This window comes from Salvelinus alpinus, chromosome 16 (assembly GCF_045679555.1).
Source record: "Salvelinus alpinus chromosome 16, SLU_Salpinus.1, whole genome shotgun sequence".
Classification (NCBI taxonomy): Eukaryota; Metazoa; Chordata; class Actinopteri; order Salmoniformes; family Salmonidae; genus Salvelinus; species Salvelinus alpinus.
The window spans coordinates 30,235,690-30,253,101 of record NC_092101.1 but is presented as its reverse complement, the minus strand read 5'-3'; the positions used below and the strand labels follow the sequence as shown (position 1 = coordinate 30,253,101).

At 41.4% G+C, this 17,412-nt stretch overlaps 2 protein-coding genes across 8 annotated transcripts in view; both read left to right on the top strand.

Moving 5' to 3' along the window:
* Positions 1–1,699, top strand: part of LOC139541338 (UDP-N-acetylhexosamine pyrophosphorylase-like) — a 36,552-nt gene extending 34,853 nt beyond the window's left edge. For all 5 annotated transcript variants that reach the window (XM_071345891.1, XM_071345890.1, XM_071345894.1 and 2 more), the window contains 2 exons: positions 676–742; positions 932–1,699. In XM_071345891.1, coding sequence (XP_071201992.1) covers positions 676–742; positions 932–1,024 — 160 coding nt within the window. In that variant the 3' untranslated portion in view covers positions 1,025–1,699. The remainder of the gene's footprint in view (positions 1–675; positions 743–931) is intronic.
* A 2,170-nt stretch (positions 1,700–3,869) lies between these two features.
* LOC139541337 (discoidin domain-containing receptor 2-like) overlaps positions 3,870–17,412 on the top strand; it is a 57,868-nt gene continuing 44,325 nt past the window's right edge. For all 3 annotated transcript variants that reach the window (XM_071345888.1, XM_071345889.1, XM_071345887.1), the window contains exon 1: positions 3,870–4,070. The gene's annotated coding sequence lies outside the window, so the exon portion shown is untranslated. The remainder of the gene's footprint in view (positions 4,071–17,412) is intronic.

The following is a 17,412-nucleotide window of genomic DNA, read 5'->3' as shown; positions in this document are numbered from 1 at the left end:
AGGGATGGAAGGAAGGAAGGAAGGATGCATAAGATATTGGTGCAGGGCCTAGTGCTAACGGGGACAGTAGCTACTAACCCACGGAATGTGGAGCATGCTGGGTAATGGGCACTGGGCATGCTTTGCAATTGATTTTGAGTGGCCATTTCAGATCGGATGTTGGCCAGTTACCTGTGATTGTGACGGCAACACTAAATACATTTAAATCATTGTTCAAAGATTATGATTTAAATGAAAGTAGTGTATTCAACAGCATTTAAAAAAATATTTATTACATTCATAAATGTTAATAAATGCTACTTAGTGGTGTCATTAAATTGCAATAAGGTGTAATGGCTCTTTCTGTATGATATATGCTCTCTCCCAATCAATATAGACTTCATTCACTTCCACTTCAAACTACCTACTTAGTCTTCCTGGACCTAGATGAAGCCTACTCCTGGACTAAATAGAATCTCTGAAAGTGCTTTTTAGCCCAGGAATAGGGTTCATCTGGGTCCAGGAAAAAGGTCTAGGAGTCTCTCGGATGTGAACGCTTTAATGCTTTGCTCCAAACATCGAATCATCTAAGAACAGCTGGAGGAGAGAATCACACATCCAGCTGCCTCTTCTCTTTTCTTACTCCATACACAAGAGAAAAGCACTCAACCTTTCCTCCTCTTCTTTTCCCCACAGTCTGAAGGATGGAACAGACCTGCCAATCAAATGTGAGATCTCCCCACTGGTGTCCTATGGAGGAGAGGTAAGGGACTTAACAGTAGGGACCTGTTCAAATATAAATAAATATTAAAAAGTGATTCCTGTTATAGTTAGTTAATTCAGTTAAAATATAAATAAATATTAAAAAGTGATTCTTTGTTATAGTTACTTAATTCAGTTTTACCAGTGTTGATGATATAATAGCCTGATGTCACTTCCTGTTGTGTTGCAGGGTTTGGAGGAGCTGGTGAGTGGGCGAGAGTTCCGCCCTACCCTGGTCATCGATGAAAGTGGAGCCCACGAACTGGTGAAGAATGGCTTGTGAGGGATGGAAAATGGAGAGAGAGCGAGTGAGCAAAAACCAGAGATGAGCCAAAGACCTATTCCACTCCTTCCCCCACTCCCTCTCCTCCTCCCTACAACTGGAAGAAACTGTGACGTTTGTTTCCGTGCAATAATGCTGCGTTCATTTGCTTTCCTAAATAATTGAAACACAATGCATTTCCGACATCCAAAAACGAGCTTCTTAATTGGAATTTTAAGTGGGAAACCCGTACTATAACTCAGGAGATCCAACCCCCAGTTGAAATGTTTTCCAAATTTTTGTTTTTTCTGAGGAGCATGTGGCCGCAGCACAGGATGAAGGACAGAAGCCTTGCGGGGCTGGATGAAGCAGTCTGAAGATCAAGCTATTTATTTTGCTTAAGTCCAATATTTTTATCTGTCTTGTAGATGGAAATTACCACCTATGCATTTTACCAAGTGATTTGTACATACAGATACAAATAGAGATGGGTACAGCAATTGTAGTCAGATGAACCTAATATAAATGATTGATTTATTGTTAACATGTAATGTTTGTTCATGGAAAGAGTTTTTTGATGATAACTGGGTTGCATAGCACACTACTGCTAGTCTTCTGCCTGATTGGCTTCCAAATGACGCTGTTGACATAAGAATTGTTTTCCATTTTCTTTATTAAAGAAATATCCAATTTGAAGAGGTATGAGTCTTCTTTGATTAAATCTAAGGTTAGCGTGGTGTGTGTGCACCTGTGTGTCTGCGCACCCTGTGTGTGTAGATTTGATTTTGCATTAGAAGTCCTGGTGTGTTGAATCAGAGTTTCCAGGAAGCAGCACATGGTTTATGTTTTAAGATGGGCCATAGTGAGCATGCTACACTTACTGCTGCAGCCACTCAAACATGACCATGTGCATCGATAGAGTTTTAGCACACTGGACTGTCCTTAACTGAACTACTGTAGAGCGTGCTTTCCTCACTAAGCCACACCATGCTTTTCCATCATGAAGGAAGGGGTGCATTTAAAGGGGAATTCCACCCCCTTATCATTATTTGATACGTTGATCCTTACCTTCTTAATCCTCATTATCCCTTTTATTTCCTGAGTCTGGTGTTTTAGTCCACATCAGCTATGGAACACTGGCGGTGATGATGTCATCAGGTGGTGACTGTCCTTACTCATCACTAAGGTGAGCTCATTCTGTGGTCCGAGTGTTATCAACGTATAAAAGTGCTTCATGAATTGTATAACAATTGTAAGTATCTGTGTGTACTTGCAGTGTGTACTCACTGACCTACACACAGTACCCCAAAATAAAAATGAAAAGCTGAAATGTCTTGAGTCAATAAGTATTCAAGCCCTTTGTTATTGCAAGTCTAAATAAATGAATGAGTAAAAGTTTGCTTAAGTCTCATGTTGCATTTACTCACTCTGTGCAATAATAGCGTTTTTGACTACCTCATCTATGTACCCCACACATATAATTATCTGTAAGGTCCCTCAGTCAAGCAGTGAATTTCAACATAGATTGAACCACAAAGACCAGGGAGATTTTCCTATGCCTCGCAAAGAAGGGCACCTATTGGTAAATCGGTCAAAAATGTTTTTGTAAAAAGCAGACCTTAAATATCCCTTTGATTATGGTGAAGTTATTAATTACACTTTGGATAGTGTATCAATACACCCAGTCACTACAAAGATACAGGTGTCCTTTCTAACTCAGTTGCAGGAGAGGAAGGAAACTGCTCAGGGATTTCACAATGAGGCCAATGGTGACTTTAAAACAGTTACATAGTTTAATGGCTGTGATAAGAGAGAACTGAGGATAGATCAACAACATTGTAGTTACTCCGCAATACTAATCTAGTTGACAGAGTGAAAAGAAGAAAGCCTGTACAGAAGGAAGGAAGCCTGTGCATCCTGTTTGCAACAAGGCACTAAATTAATACTGCAAAAAAATTGACAAAGCAATTCACTTTTTGTCCTGAATACAAAGTGTTATGTTTTGGGCAAATCCAATAAAACACATTACTAAGTACCACTCTCCATATTTTCAAGCATAGTGGTGGCTTCTTTGTGTTATGGGTATGCTTGTAATCGTTCAGCACTAGAACAAAATCTACACTGGAGTTGCTTACCAAGAAGACAGTGAATGTTCCTGAGTGGCCAAGTTACAGTTTTGACTGAAAATCTACGGCAAGACCTTAAAATGGTTGTCTAGCCATGATCAACAACCAATTTGACAGAGCTTGAAGGATTTTGAATTGAATAATGGTCAAATGTTGCACAATCCAGGGTTGAAAAGCTCTTAGAGACAATCCCAGAAAGACACAGCTCTAATTGCTGCCAAAGGTCCTTCAACAAAGTATTGACTCAGGGGTGTGAATACTTATGTAAACGAGATATTTCTGTTTTTAATTTTCAATAAATTTGCAAACATTTCCAAAAACATGTTTTCACTTTGTCATTATGAGGTATTGTGTGTAGATTGGTGAGAAAACATATTTAAGCCATTTTGAATTCAGGCTTTAACACAACAAAATGTGGAATTATTCAAGGGGTATGAACCATTTCTGAAGGCACTGTATTTGTCAACAGTATCAAATGTAATTTCTTCCACACCAAGAATATGCAACGTTGAATTTACGTTTTTTTGTGCTTTCTGAATTTTTGCTGCCGTGAATTAAAGTGGTTTCATCGCTCCCTCAGGCTGTCAAAATAACTTTCTCCTGAAGGAGAAAAAAGCATTCTGATTGGGTACTGGGCTCTGACTTAATTGAAACCTTATTTGTAGCATGTGAAATTCTGGGACTTTGGCATGCCCCTAAGAATTCTCAGAATGTGATTCCCCCCTCTTTCTCTGCCTCCGCTCCAAACTCCGTTTTATTATTTTTTCTATTTTCAAGGGTGTCTTGCATCAGCCCAGTGTGTTTGAGAGGGAACTGAGCGGAGCGAGGAAGAAAAGATCGAAAAGGCTTGGATTCTGACAGAACTGGGGACACGGACACTCACTGGAATACTCCACCGCTTCCTCTGAACAAATGGTTTGAAAGGACAAAACTCTTTAAAAGTACGTTTCAATCCTCCTTTTTCTCCAAAATAACATTTTTTTAAAAATGTGTTCCAAGGGTTAAGGGTGAAGGGTTCCACTGGAAGCTATAGTGATGCTTTTGCTTTCTGTAGAATTGTGTCACTACCTCACACTAGTCTAGGTGTCTCAGCGTGTTTATAGTCTAGTTTTGAACCCAATATCCCCGTTTTTCTTGAGTGAGAGAGAGCTACTGTTTGCATGGCAGACTAGAATAGAGGATAGCAGAGAGATGAGATGCAGCCTATCTCAGATCCACACTTCACTGTGAAAAGCACCGCTGCAATCCAGCTGCTATACACAGAGGCCTTTACACTCATACTGTATCATAATGTGTCTAGTTTGTTTTAAAACGACATCTCTTTAAAAATGTTGACTGCAAAAATATGTTGTGCTTCCCCATTGATAGAGGGATATTGAAAGTCTTGTTTTATTGTCTGGAGAAGCAGCAGTGGAACTAATGCAGAAATAGCTTGAGGCTTTTTCAATTTCGTGCATCGAGTTCAAACCCCAGAGATAATTTGTTGTGCTTTGTTTTTCTGGCCATTTGTTTACTGTGTTTTGGAAAAGTTGAGCAACTGTAGACCACTTGAGTTCCTGGCCCTGATACGTTATTTTGGCTTGGTATTATCATACATACCATGCATCTTTGTGTGTCTATCCTTGTCCTCTTGTGTCATGCAGGCAGTATATAGGTATTACGTAGGTGGTATGTGGGTGACAGATCCAATCCAAACAGATGCTATATTCAGCCATTTTGATGTGGGGACGTAACACAATCACTTAGCAGGCACTTTTATTCCAAATAAATATCAATATATACATAGTCATGACTCATACAGGATGTAATAGTCACTGGTCTGGTGTTGCCGACACCTTACTCCAGCCGGGCTGAGCCATCTGAGCCAGGTTAGTGGAAATGACCACAGTCATAAAGGACAGTTGTTCTGGGGAGGTCAAGGTGGTGAGGCATGTGGTGTGACCCCTTTAGCCATTCCTGGCAGGGTGTGAGTGGGTATGTGAGCGTGTGTGTTGAGCCAGGTTCATGACCTCACTGATGGTAATAGCCAGTCCTGACATCTCTCTTCCAGCTCTCAACATGTGCTTTAAGTTATCAGAGGAATAGACATATCATTTCAATTAGCAACTCCTCCCTCGCTCTCTTTATCTCTCCATCCCTGCCTCCCTCTCTCCCTCCTTCCCCCTGGGGCCTCAGAGTCTGTCCAGATACAGAGGTAGAGATGTAATGACACACTACTGAACCAGCAGGGTCCGGGTGTAATTTCAACTCCTTTCAAAACACAGCAGAGGCACCCAGTGCTTACATGGACTTGCCTGCCTGCCGTAGGTCCATGTCTGACTGAGCCCATACAGATCAGGCCCCTCGTTGGCAGCATATTCCATAGTATACATTTTTGATGTACTCTTATGGGTCGCACTTTATTTGGATAGTTTGGATATGCCATAGAATACTTTTTCTATGGATTATTGTGGGTCACACATTATTTGGATAGTCCGGAAAGTCCATCTGTAGGTGCTCTACTCTCAAACTATCTGTTGATAACAAACTGCTTGCTAAAGTTAGGGTTAGGCTTAAAGGGTGTTTTCACATATTTTCCTCTTTAAAATAACTGATCTGTCCTCTTTAAACTCGGGGTTAAAAAAAGCAAATGTACTCAGAACATGAGAACATATGAAAGCTGGTGGTTCCTTTTAACATGAGTCTTCAATATTCCCAGGTAAGAAGTTTTAGGTTGTAGTTATTATAGGACTATTTCTCTCTATGCCATTTGTATTTCATATACCTTTTAGTTTAGTTTATTAATTTGACCATTTTAAAAAAAACAAGCAGACATAAAACTTAAAAGCCATACATGCACATTAATAAAATCATCGAGGATAACACACAATAAAGTCTGGGACTTATTTCCATTGTGGTCCTCTTGAGACAAGATGGCTAGACAAGATCGAACACAGTATGGCAGTGAAATAATAAAACAAAAACATAGAAGAAGAACATCTATCTCATCATTCCAGTTACATCATAGGGGTTATTCATATGGGCATTGGATGTTCTAATAGGTACTTTAATATTGCCAGCCTAATCTCGGGAGTTGATAGGCTTGAAGTCATAAACAGCGCAATGCTTGAAGCACAGCGAGGAGCTGCTGGCAAAATGCACGAAAGTGCTGTTTGAATGAATGCTTACGAGCCTGCTGCTGCCTACCAGACTGCTCTATCAAATCATAGACTTAATTATAATATAATAACACACAGAAATACAAGCCTTTAATATGGTCGAATCCGGAAACTATAATTTCGAAAACAAAACGTTTATTCTTTCAGTGAAATACGGAACCGTTCCGTATTTTATCTAACGGGTGGCATTCATAAGTCTAAATATTGCTGTTACATTGCACAACCTTCAATGTTATGTCATAATGGATAAGAGCGTCTGCTAAATGACTTAAATGTAAATGTAAATGTAATTATGTAAAATTCTGGCAAATTAATTACGGTCTTTGTTAGCAAGAAATGGTCTTCACACAGTTCGCAACGAGCCAGGCGGCCCGAACTGCTGCATATACCCTGACACTGCTTGCACAGAACGCAAGAGAAGTGACACAATTTTCCCTAGTTAAAAGAAATTCATGTTAGCAGGCAATATTAACTAAATATGCAGGTTTAAAAATATATACTTGTGTATTGATTTTAAGAAAGGCATTGATGTTTATGGTTAGGTACACATTGTTGCAACGACAGTGCTTTTTTTGCGAATGCGCTTGTTAAATCACCCGTTTGGCGAAGTTGGCTGTGATTCAATGACAAATTTTACAGGCACCGCATCCATTATATGCAACTCAGGACAAGCTAGATAAACTAGTAATATCATCAACCATGTGTAGTTAACTAGTGATTATGTTAAGATTGATTGTTTTTTATAAGATAAGTTTAATGCTAGCTAGCACCTTACCTTGGCTCCTTGCTGCACTCACATAACAGGTAGTCAGCCTGCCACGAAGTCTCCTCGTGGAGTGCAATGTCATCGGCCATAATCTGTGTCCAAAAATGCAGATTGACGATTGTTATGAAAACTTGAAATCGGCCCTAATTAATCAGCCATTCAGATTAATCGGTCGACCTCTAGTCCGGAGTTCCTTTTGAGTGTTCACGCTGCACAAAAAAATTAAGCAAACCGCACTGAGTTCACTAAAATTGGCCGAAGGGGGCTATGTGTGAAAACACCCTTTGAATAAGGTTTTGGGTTAGGGCTAGGGTATATGTAAACTAACCTAGCAGGGGTAAAAGAAACAACTGAAACTATACTGAGCATAAATATAAATGCAACATGCAACAATTTCAAAGATTTGACTGAGTTAGAGTTCATAGAAGGAAAACAGTTAATTTCAATAAATTCATTAGGCCCTAATCTATGGATTTCGCAGGTGGGTGGGCCTGGGAGGGAATAGGCCCACCCACTTGGGAGCCAGGCCAACCCACTGGGGAGTTTATATTTTTGTTCAGTATAGATCACCTACATACTGGTCTTAAAAATCGTCCGGGTTAGGGAGGGTTTGGCAGGTAGGGATATCCTTGTCTCATCACACACTAGCGACTCTTGTGGTGGGCCCGGTGCAGTGCACGCTGACACGGTAGCCAGGTGTACGGTGTTTCCTACGACACATTGGTGCGGCTGGCTTCCGGGTTGGATGGGCATTGTGTCAAGAAGCAGTGCAGCTTGGTTTGGTTGTGTTTCGGAGGATGCATGGCTATCGACCTTCGCCTCTCCCGAGTCCGTACGGGAGTTGCAGCGATGAGACAAGACTGTAACTACTACCAATTGGATACCACAAAATTGGGGAGAAAAAAATGTGTCCGGCATGCGCCTACAGGTCAACAAAAATCATGTGATCAAAGGCCATGACATTTTGACTGCAGTCAACTGCAAGTCTCTGCAGTTGCTCTTCACCAACCTTATCCTGCCGCCATCGCCTGCATTGTTGGAGGTGATTTTGTTTGACCCATGCAAACGTGACCCAAGATGTGACTGAAAAAGGAACCAACATTCCCCAATTCGTGTATACATGGATATGAGCAAATTAATGTGATGTTTGAGGCTCTCATACCCATTTATTGTACAATGTACACACCTATATTTTCACTTCATGAGTGTATATTTCGTTTGGGAGTGTGTGATATGGGGGTTGGAGACATGTTTATTTTGACATTACAAAGACAAACTTGTATAAACAATGTCAACACCGCCATGTTGCACTGAACCTTGCTGTTGGAAAACCACATCAGTGTCCGACTCTTGGCTGTCGCAGATGCACCACACCCGACTTCACTCCTCGACTTTCGTCTACAGTCGGTTTGTTTTCACCTTACCACTCAAACGAGCCCCTTGTTAAGCAGAAGTAGTGTCACAGGCTCTATTTCCATTTCCCCTGAAAACCGGAACATCCGGTTGTTAGGGACTCGGCGGAGGATAGGGTAAGGCTTAAGGTTAGGGTTAGAGCTAGGGTTGGGATTACTAGATAGTTGGTTAAAATGTTACTGGTAGTATGTAGTGCGTTTACAGATGGACTATACAAATAAAGTGTTATATTTAAAGACAGGGTGAACTACTGGTTAGTATGCACAGTCACACTCAGTCTTGTCCCACTCTAAGTACCAGTGTACATAAATATCACAACCACCCAAACGTCTAAACTGGTTCGTGATCAATGCTTAGCAAACTAGGCTGAAGTTGTTTGTCTCTTGCTGGTTCAGTTTTGAGGTCCACATGATGAGAACATAGTGAAGAAAGAGATGAATAAAACATAATGACTTTGCTTTGAGTGGGAATATGCCTTGAGTGGATGGAGAGAGAGGAAAGAGAAAAACAGAGGGAAGACCGATGAGACGGAGCTGGTCTCTTAACGCCTCACACAGATGGATGGATTGGCAAGAACCTGAAAACAACAGGAAAACGTTAGAGAAATATCTCAGCTCTCTCTTTCTCGTGACTACTACTTTAGAATGGAACATGTTGTTGAGTATCATGAATAAGCAGTACGATATTCAAGGCAACATAATGATCCAAACTGTCTCTGAGTGTACTGGAGTGTCTTGGGAGAGATGTCTTGACAGCTTGAAACCACTCAGACGTAGCGTAGTAATAGAACAGTACTTATGGTGGTGTTTTTAGAAGTAGAAGTGGAGCTGTAACACATTATTTGGATAGTCCCAAGGAGATGTTTGTAGATGTTCGGTAGACGTTCAATAACTGTCAACAACATTTCAACTAACTCCACTAGCCCTAACATGAACCCTTATCCTAACCTTAAACTTAACCCTTACACGAACTGTAAACTTAACCTTTACGTTACCCCTAATTCTAAACCAGTTGCTTATCAACGGATAGTTTGTTTGTATAGTATGACCATCTGTGGATCATCTGTATGGGACGATCCAAATAAAGTGTGACAATGGAGATATTTGTAGTAGCAGTAGTAGTGTTACATTTGCAAGCAGTAGTTGGGTAATTTATTGAAGCAGCAGTAGTTGGGTAATTTATTGAAGCAGCTGTAGTTGGGTAATTTATTGAAGCAGCAGTAGTTGGGTAATTTATTGAAGCAGCAGTAGTTGGGTAAGTTATTGAAGCAGCAGTAGTTGGGTAATTTATTGAAGCAGCAGTAGTTAGGTAATTTATTGAAGCAGCAGTAGTTGGGTAAGTTATTGAAGCAGCAGTAGTTGGGTAATTTATTGAAGCAGCAGTAGTTGGGTAATTTATTGAAGCAGCAGTAGTTGGGTAATTTATTGAAGTAGCAGTAGTTGGGTAATTTATTGAAGCAGCAGTAGTTGGGTAATTTATTGAAGTAGCAGTAGTTGGGTAATTTATAGAAGTAGCAGTAGTTGGGTAATTTATTGAAGCAGCAGTAGTTGGGTAATTTATTGAAGCAGCAGTAGTTGGGTAATTTATTGAAGCAGCAGTAGTTGGGTAATTTATTGAAGCAGCAGTAGTTGGGTAATTTATTGAAGCAGCAGTAGTTGGGTAATTTATTGAAGCAGCAGTAGTTGGGTAATTTATTGAAGCAGCAGTAGTTGGGTAATTTATTGAAGCAGCAGTAGTTGGGTAATTTATTGAAGCAGCAGTAGTTGGGTAATTTATTGAAGCAGCAGTAGTTGGGTAATTTATTGAAGTAGCAGTAGTTGGGTAATTTATTGAAGTAGCAGTAGTTGGGTAATTTATTGAAGCAGCAGTAGTTGGGTAATTTATTGAAGTAGCAGTAGTTGGGTAATTTATTGAAGCAGCAGTAGTTGGGTAATTTATTGAAGCAGCAGTAGTTGGGTAATTTATTGAAGCAGCAGTAGTTGGGTAATTTATTGAAGCAGCAGTAGTTGGGTAATTTATTGAAGCAGCAGTAGTTGGGTAATTTATTGAAGCAGCAGTAGTTGGGTAATTTATTGAAGCAGCAGTAGTTGGGTAATTTATTGAAGCAGCAGTAGTTGGGTAAGTTATTGAAGCAGCAGTAGTTGGGTAATTTATAGAAGTAGCAGTAGTTGGGTAAGTTATTGAAGCAGCAGTAGTTGGGTAATTTATTGAAGTAGCAGTAGTTGGGTAATTTATTGAAGCAGCAGTAGTTGGGTAATTTATTGAAGCAGCAGTAGTTGGGTAATTTATTGAAGTAGCAGTAGTTGGGTAATTTATAGAAGTAGCAGTAGTTGGGTAATTTATTGAAGCAGCTGTAGTTGGGTAATTTATTGAAGCAGCAGTAGTTGGGTAATTTATTGAAGCAGCAGTAGTTGGGTAATTTATTGAAGCAGCAGTAGTTAGGTAATTTATTGAAGCAGCAGTAGTTGGGTAAGTTATTGAAGCAGCAGTAGTTGGGTAATTTATTGAAGCAGCAGTAGTTGGGTAATTTATTGAAGCAGCAGTAGTTGGGTAATTTATTGAAGCAGCAGTAGTTGGGTAATTTATTGAAGCAGCAGTAGTTGGGTAATTTATTGAAGTAGCAGTAGTTGGGTAATTTATAGAAGTAGCAGTAGTTGGGTAATTTATTGAAGCAGCAGTAGTTGGGTAATTTATTGAAGCAGCAGTAGTTGGGTAATTTATTGAAGCAGCAGTAGTTGGGTAATTTATTGAAGCAGCAGTAGTTGGGTAATTTATTGAAGCAGCAGTAGTTGGGTAATTTATTGAAGCAGCAGTAGTTGGGTAATTTATTGAAGCAGCAGTAGTTGGGTAATTTATTGAAGTAGCAGTAGTTGGGTAATTTATTGAAGTAGCAGTAGTTGGGTAATTTATTGAAGCAGCAGTAGTTGGGTAATTTATTGAAGTAGCAGTAGTTGGGTAATTTATTGAAGCAGCAGTAGTTGGGTAATTTATTGAAGCAGCAGTAGTTGGGTAATTTATTGAAGCAGCAGTAGTTGGGTAATTTATTGAAGCAGCAGTAGTTGGGTAATTTATTGAAGCAGCAGTAGTTGGGTAATTTATTGAAGCAGCAGTAGTTGGGTAATTTATTGAAGCAGCAGTAGTTGGGTAATTTATTGAAGCAGCAGTAGTTGGGTAATTTATTGAAGCAGCAGTAGTTGGGTAAGTTATTGAAGCAGCAGTAGTTATACTTTTAAGTGGTAATATTGACATGAACAGATTTAGTTGAGTAGTAAAGAATTGAGATGGATGGGGAAAGTGTCTGGGGCTCTGAGAGGATTTAAGCACCATGGTCCAGCAGACTGACTGCTGCTGTTATGGGGGGAAATGGAAAATAACTTCTTGGACCTGACTGTTGAATTTCCACAGGGCTTCATTTAACTCTGAAAACTCCATCCAATACTGAGGGTTCAGTGAAAAACCTCTCCTTTTTCTCCTCTCTCTCTTTCTCTCTTTCTTCCTTTGTCTTTCTCTCTCTACTTTCTCTCTTTTCCTCTTTACTCTCTCTGACTCTTCCCCTCAGTCTCTCTCTCTCTCTCTCTCTCTCTCTTCTCTCTTCTCTCTTCTCTCTTCTCTCTCTCTCAGATCTCGTTAAGCCCAGCTGGGTATCATTAACGCTGAATACAGTCCAGATAGTCTTACCAGCCAGACAGTCAGGGAGAGGGTCACTAGTATCAGAGCTGGGAGTGACACCAATTGAGAGTGTGTAGTGTTTGAGTGTGTGTCACACAGAACCCTACAATTGTGTTGTTGATTTGGACTTCATCCTTACATTATCATCCTAGGTAGCACATATGGACCGGCCATCATTGTATATTATCTTCCCTTCTCCCCCTCCCTGCCATGTGTCACACATTAGCATTACACATAAATGCACATAATGGGGTCTTGTGTTCTCCAGTGTTTCCTCTCCCTCCCACCTCTCGTGTGTGTGGCGTGCATGCGTGGCGCGCTTGTGTCACAGTCTGAAACTTTACAGACCATTTTTTTACATGCCTCCACCTGGCTCTGGTTTTGGATAAAAAAAACAACTACATTTGATTAGGATTTCATGCATTCCCATCCAAATGAAATCTCTGCTATGGCATGTTATGTTATGGGCTTAAGGGGAAACTAGAGAGGCTGTAATCAGAAGCTGATGTGGCTGGTCATGGTAGCTTGTCTAGCGTATGGCTGCATACACACACATACACAGCTCCAGCTAATGAACGCATGGCCAATAAAATGCTCTCTGCATTGTTTTACTTTCTGTTAATTTGCCCCGCCTGTCTGCCCAGGTTGCATTGCTCTTGTTGTGCAGGAATGTACCAGTCATAGCTTGTACTTTCATACCCTTGAATTAATCAAATGTTTAGATTTTTTATGTTTTCCAGAGAAGAATAGTTTGTGGATATAATTGTATGTTTGCATGTGCGTGTGTGCAGTGTACACGCATGTTTGTGCTTGTGTGGCCAGTGTGTGTGTGTGTCAAATCAAATGTTATTGGTCACATACACATGTTTAGCAGATGTTATTGCGCGTGTAGCATAATGCTCTGACAGTGCAGTAATATCTAACAAGTCAAAAATAACAATTACACAACATATACCCAATACACACAAATCTAGTAAAGGAATGGAATTAAGACTATAAAAATATATGGACATGCAATGTCAGAGTGGCATAGAATAAGATACAGTAGAATAGTATAGGATACAGTATATACATATGAGATGGGTACTGCAAGATATGTAAACATTATTAAAGTGACTAGTGTTCCATTTATTAAAGTGGCCAGTGATTTCAAGTCTATTTATATAGGGCAGCAGCCTCTAAGGTGCAGGGTTGCGTAACTTGGGGGAAGCCGGCTAGTGATGGCTATTTAACAGTTTGATGGCCTTGAGATAGAAACAGTTTTTCAGTCTCCCTTTCCCAGCTTTGATGCACCTGTACTGACCTCGCCTTCTGGATGATAGCGGGGTGAACAGGCAGTGGCTCGGGTGGTTGTTGTCCTTGATGATCTTTTTGGCCTTCCTGTGACGTCGGGTGCTGTTGGTGTCCTGGAGAGCAGGTAGTTTGCCGGTGATGGTGGTGTGTGTGTGTGTGTCACCCTCTTAGCCCACTAATCACTACCAGATCTCAACACTGACTGAAGTTGGGAGTAAATTATAGCTTTCAGATAATCTCTCTGCTTTTTCTCTTCTCTGTCTAACAGTCTGTTTCAGAGGCAGATATCTTTCAGTCAAGCTCTATGGTGTATTAATGTACAGGGAAAGATGTAAAGATCTCAGCTCCGATATGCACAATCATGACACTTCCTGAAGCCACATCATAGGATAGGTTAGGAAAGGTTCGATTCTGTATTAAAAAAAATTGGTTTACACAACCTGAATACAAGAGGAAGAGGAGGGGGCGGAAGGAGAAACAATTAGGGGTCACAGTTTATATTATTTTGTATTTATTAATTCAGCCTTCTCCTCGTTCATGTGTAACTAGGAACATTCAGGACCTCACATCCTAGTGGTTGACTGTGTTTCAAAGCAGGCTGTGTATAGTGGCAGGTAGTGTGTTTCAGAGCAGGTTATGGGTAAGTTGTAGGGATGCCCCTTTAATCAAGGCTGACTGGTGATTTCAGGCTGCTATCATTGGTCTGTACAGCTTTACTTCACTGTAATTGGCCACTATAAAAGATAACTACCCTGCCTGGCGCACTACACAGTCGGGCTGAGGGAAGGTAGACCCTACACACACAGGCAAGCATGCGCGCGCGCGCGCACACACACACATACACACACACACGCAGAGACAGAATTACACACATTGCAGACTTTACTCAATGGTCTCAGGTTGTGCAATAGAGCCCAGTTGGTTCCACAGTAAATCAAACCTCTCCATTCCTCTTCCTTTACTGTCATTAAGCTCTCCTCCATGCACAGAATACTGTACATAGACTTACTTTTACAAGTATATTCAACAGTTGTTCCTACACCATCAAATGATCTTAGTTGCATAACCATTTTTCACTCTGCTTCCATTTTGCTGTCGTCCTTTGCCATTATTGAGCTGATCACCCCATGAAAAGTCTGGAGCAAATGTTATTCACATCGCAGTTCACTTTTACTCTGAGCCTGGGCTTGTTCCACAGCCACTCTCATCTCTCCCCTTCTCCTTTCTCCAGTCATTCTCTCTACCCTTCTCCTCTCTCCACTACTCCTCTCGCTCATGGCATAGCATGTGAGTGCTGCTGACAGTAGAGCCAGGCAGGACAGGTCAGAGGGCCAGGGCAGAGGGCCAGGGCAGAGGGCCCATGGCAGGGCAGGGAACTATGACAATGTACCAGGGCGTGGCAGGGGCAGGACAGGGGACCAAGGCAGGGGACTAGAGCAGGGGACCAGAGCAGGGCACCTCTGTGTGTTGACTCTACCGGTTCTCCCACGGTGCAAGGACCATCAGCCCTCTGTTTGACCGTGAGAGGACGAGGGAAGGAGAGGAAGTCTTTCCAGGAGAAGATGATTTGTTTCTGCACATCCAAAACCCCTGTGCAAACAGCATAAAACCCACATCCCCTCTCTTTTCAGTCCCACCTTGTGTGTGCAAGGTTTGATCAGTAGTAGCAGACCGTTTCAGTTCACAGACAGTGCTCACGTCTTGGTATGTGTCTGTCTCCACACAGTCAACATAAAGGTTTCTGTCCAGTGCATGATATCTGTAGCTGAATAAAGATTTCCCAATTCCAGCCCCACAAAGCCCAGTCTGTGGTTTTCTGACAGGAGTATCTGTCCTTGGCCACTTCCTGTTCTGAGCCTGGGGGAACCAATAGTTTTGGAGAACATTCTTTTTCCCAGCACCAGAAGCAACATTCTGGTCTTCATATTCAGGAACAGCAGACTAAGTTGCTGTTCTGTACAACTTCAACCCACTAACTTCACTTTTTTTACCTTCATTTAACTAGGCAAGTCAGTTAAGAACAAATTATTATTTTCAATGACGGCCTTGGAACAGTGGGTTAACTGCCTTGTTCAGGGGCAGAACAACAGATTTTTATCTTGTCAGCTCGGGGATTTGAACTTGCAACCTTTCGGTTACTAGCCCAACGCTCTAACCACTAGCTACCCTGCCGCCCCACTTTACATGAACATACATTTGGAGTTAAATTAAAGCAAGAGGGAGTGACAGAGCATGATGATAGTGAGAACATTTCTGATCCAATCTTCAAAATAAAACATTAATTAAAAGTAAAAACATTCATGAAAGCTTTTAAGCACAGTAATATGTCTGTCCCATAGGTTTTACCACTGTGAACCTGTGAGAAGTTAAGTCAATATTTCTGACTGGTCGGGTTCTGGTGGCAGGGGAGTGGTGGGGTAGTAGGAGGGTAGGGTTAGGTCCGGTGGGAGGAAGGGGAACCTGATGATGGTGGGAAAAGGGGGTGGGTGGGTGGCTGGGGGAGGCTGAGGACTTCCAGTACTGGGGAGTGGTTGGGACTGGTGGGACAGCAGACCACCTGTAACCATGCTAGCCCAGGACCTCTCCTAGCTGTCCCACCAGTCCCAACCACTCCCCAGTACTGGAAGTTCTCAGCCTCCCCCTTTGCCCTTTGCCCTTTCTCACTGTCTTCCTGGCAGGTAGGATGAGGTAAAGCTGGGAAGAGGTGGATGGGAGGTTAAGCTGTATGGGGATGTGGGATTGAGGGTTCCTGTGGTGTTTCACAGCCATTTTTATTTTACACACATTGTTATGTCCAAACCTTAAACAACGTACCAAATTGTACCATTGTGTATTTTCTTCTGCTAATTCCCATGATTGTTTGAAATATATATTTTTAACAGGAATACTTATGCAGTGCTTTGACCAGCTGTGTGTGTGTGTGTGAGGGAGGGTCAGTCAGTCAGACTTCTCAGTCACATCAGTAGGAATTATCCACCAGCCTACACACACAGTCCACACACACACACACACTGCCACGTCTCACCTCCCTTTAATTATCCAGATGTGTCACTTCAACAAAGAGTCCATTGAAGGGGAATACGTCCATATTTTATACAGGGAGAGTAGACTCTTCTGTGGTAGAAAAATATACAAGGAAAAACTTTAGTTTATGAGTCTTTCCTTTTGACAGTTACATAATGTATTGCTCTGGGAGCACAAGACAGGGCACTGTGTTCAGATAGAACTATACTGAACAAAAATACACACGCAACATGTAAAGTGTTGGTCCAATATTTCATGAGCTGAAATAAAAGATCCCAGAAATGTTCCATATGCACAAAAAACTTATTTCCCTCAAATGTTGTGCATGAAAGTGTTTATATCCCTGTTAGTGAGCATTTCTACTTTGCCAAGATAATCCATCCACCTGACAGGTGTGATTTACCAAGAAGCTGATTTAGACCTCATGATCATTACACAGGTGCAGCTTGTACTGGGGACAATAAAAGGCCATTCTAAAATGTGCAGTTTGTCACACAACACAATGGCACAGATGTCGCAAGTTTTGACGGAGTATGCAATTGGCATGCTGAGTGCAGGAATGTCCACCAGAGCTGGTGACAGAGAATTGAATGTTAATTCCTCTACCATAAGCCACCTCCAACGTTGTTTTAGAGAATTTGGCCTCACAACCGCAGACCACCTGTAACCATGCAAGCACAGGACCTCCACATCTGGCTTCTTCAACTGCAGTATTGTCTGAGACCAGCCACCTGGACAGCTGATGAAACTGAGGAGTATTTCTGTCTGCAATTAAGCCTTTTTGTGGGGAAAAACTCTTTCTGATCCTGGGCCTGGCTCCCCAGTGGGTGGGCCCTATGCCTTCCCTGGCCCAACCATGGCTGCACTCCTGTCTAGTCATGTGAAATCCATAGATTAGGGCCTAATAAATGTACTTCAATTGAGTAATTTCCTTATGAACTGTAACACAGTAAAATCATT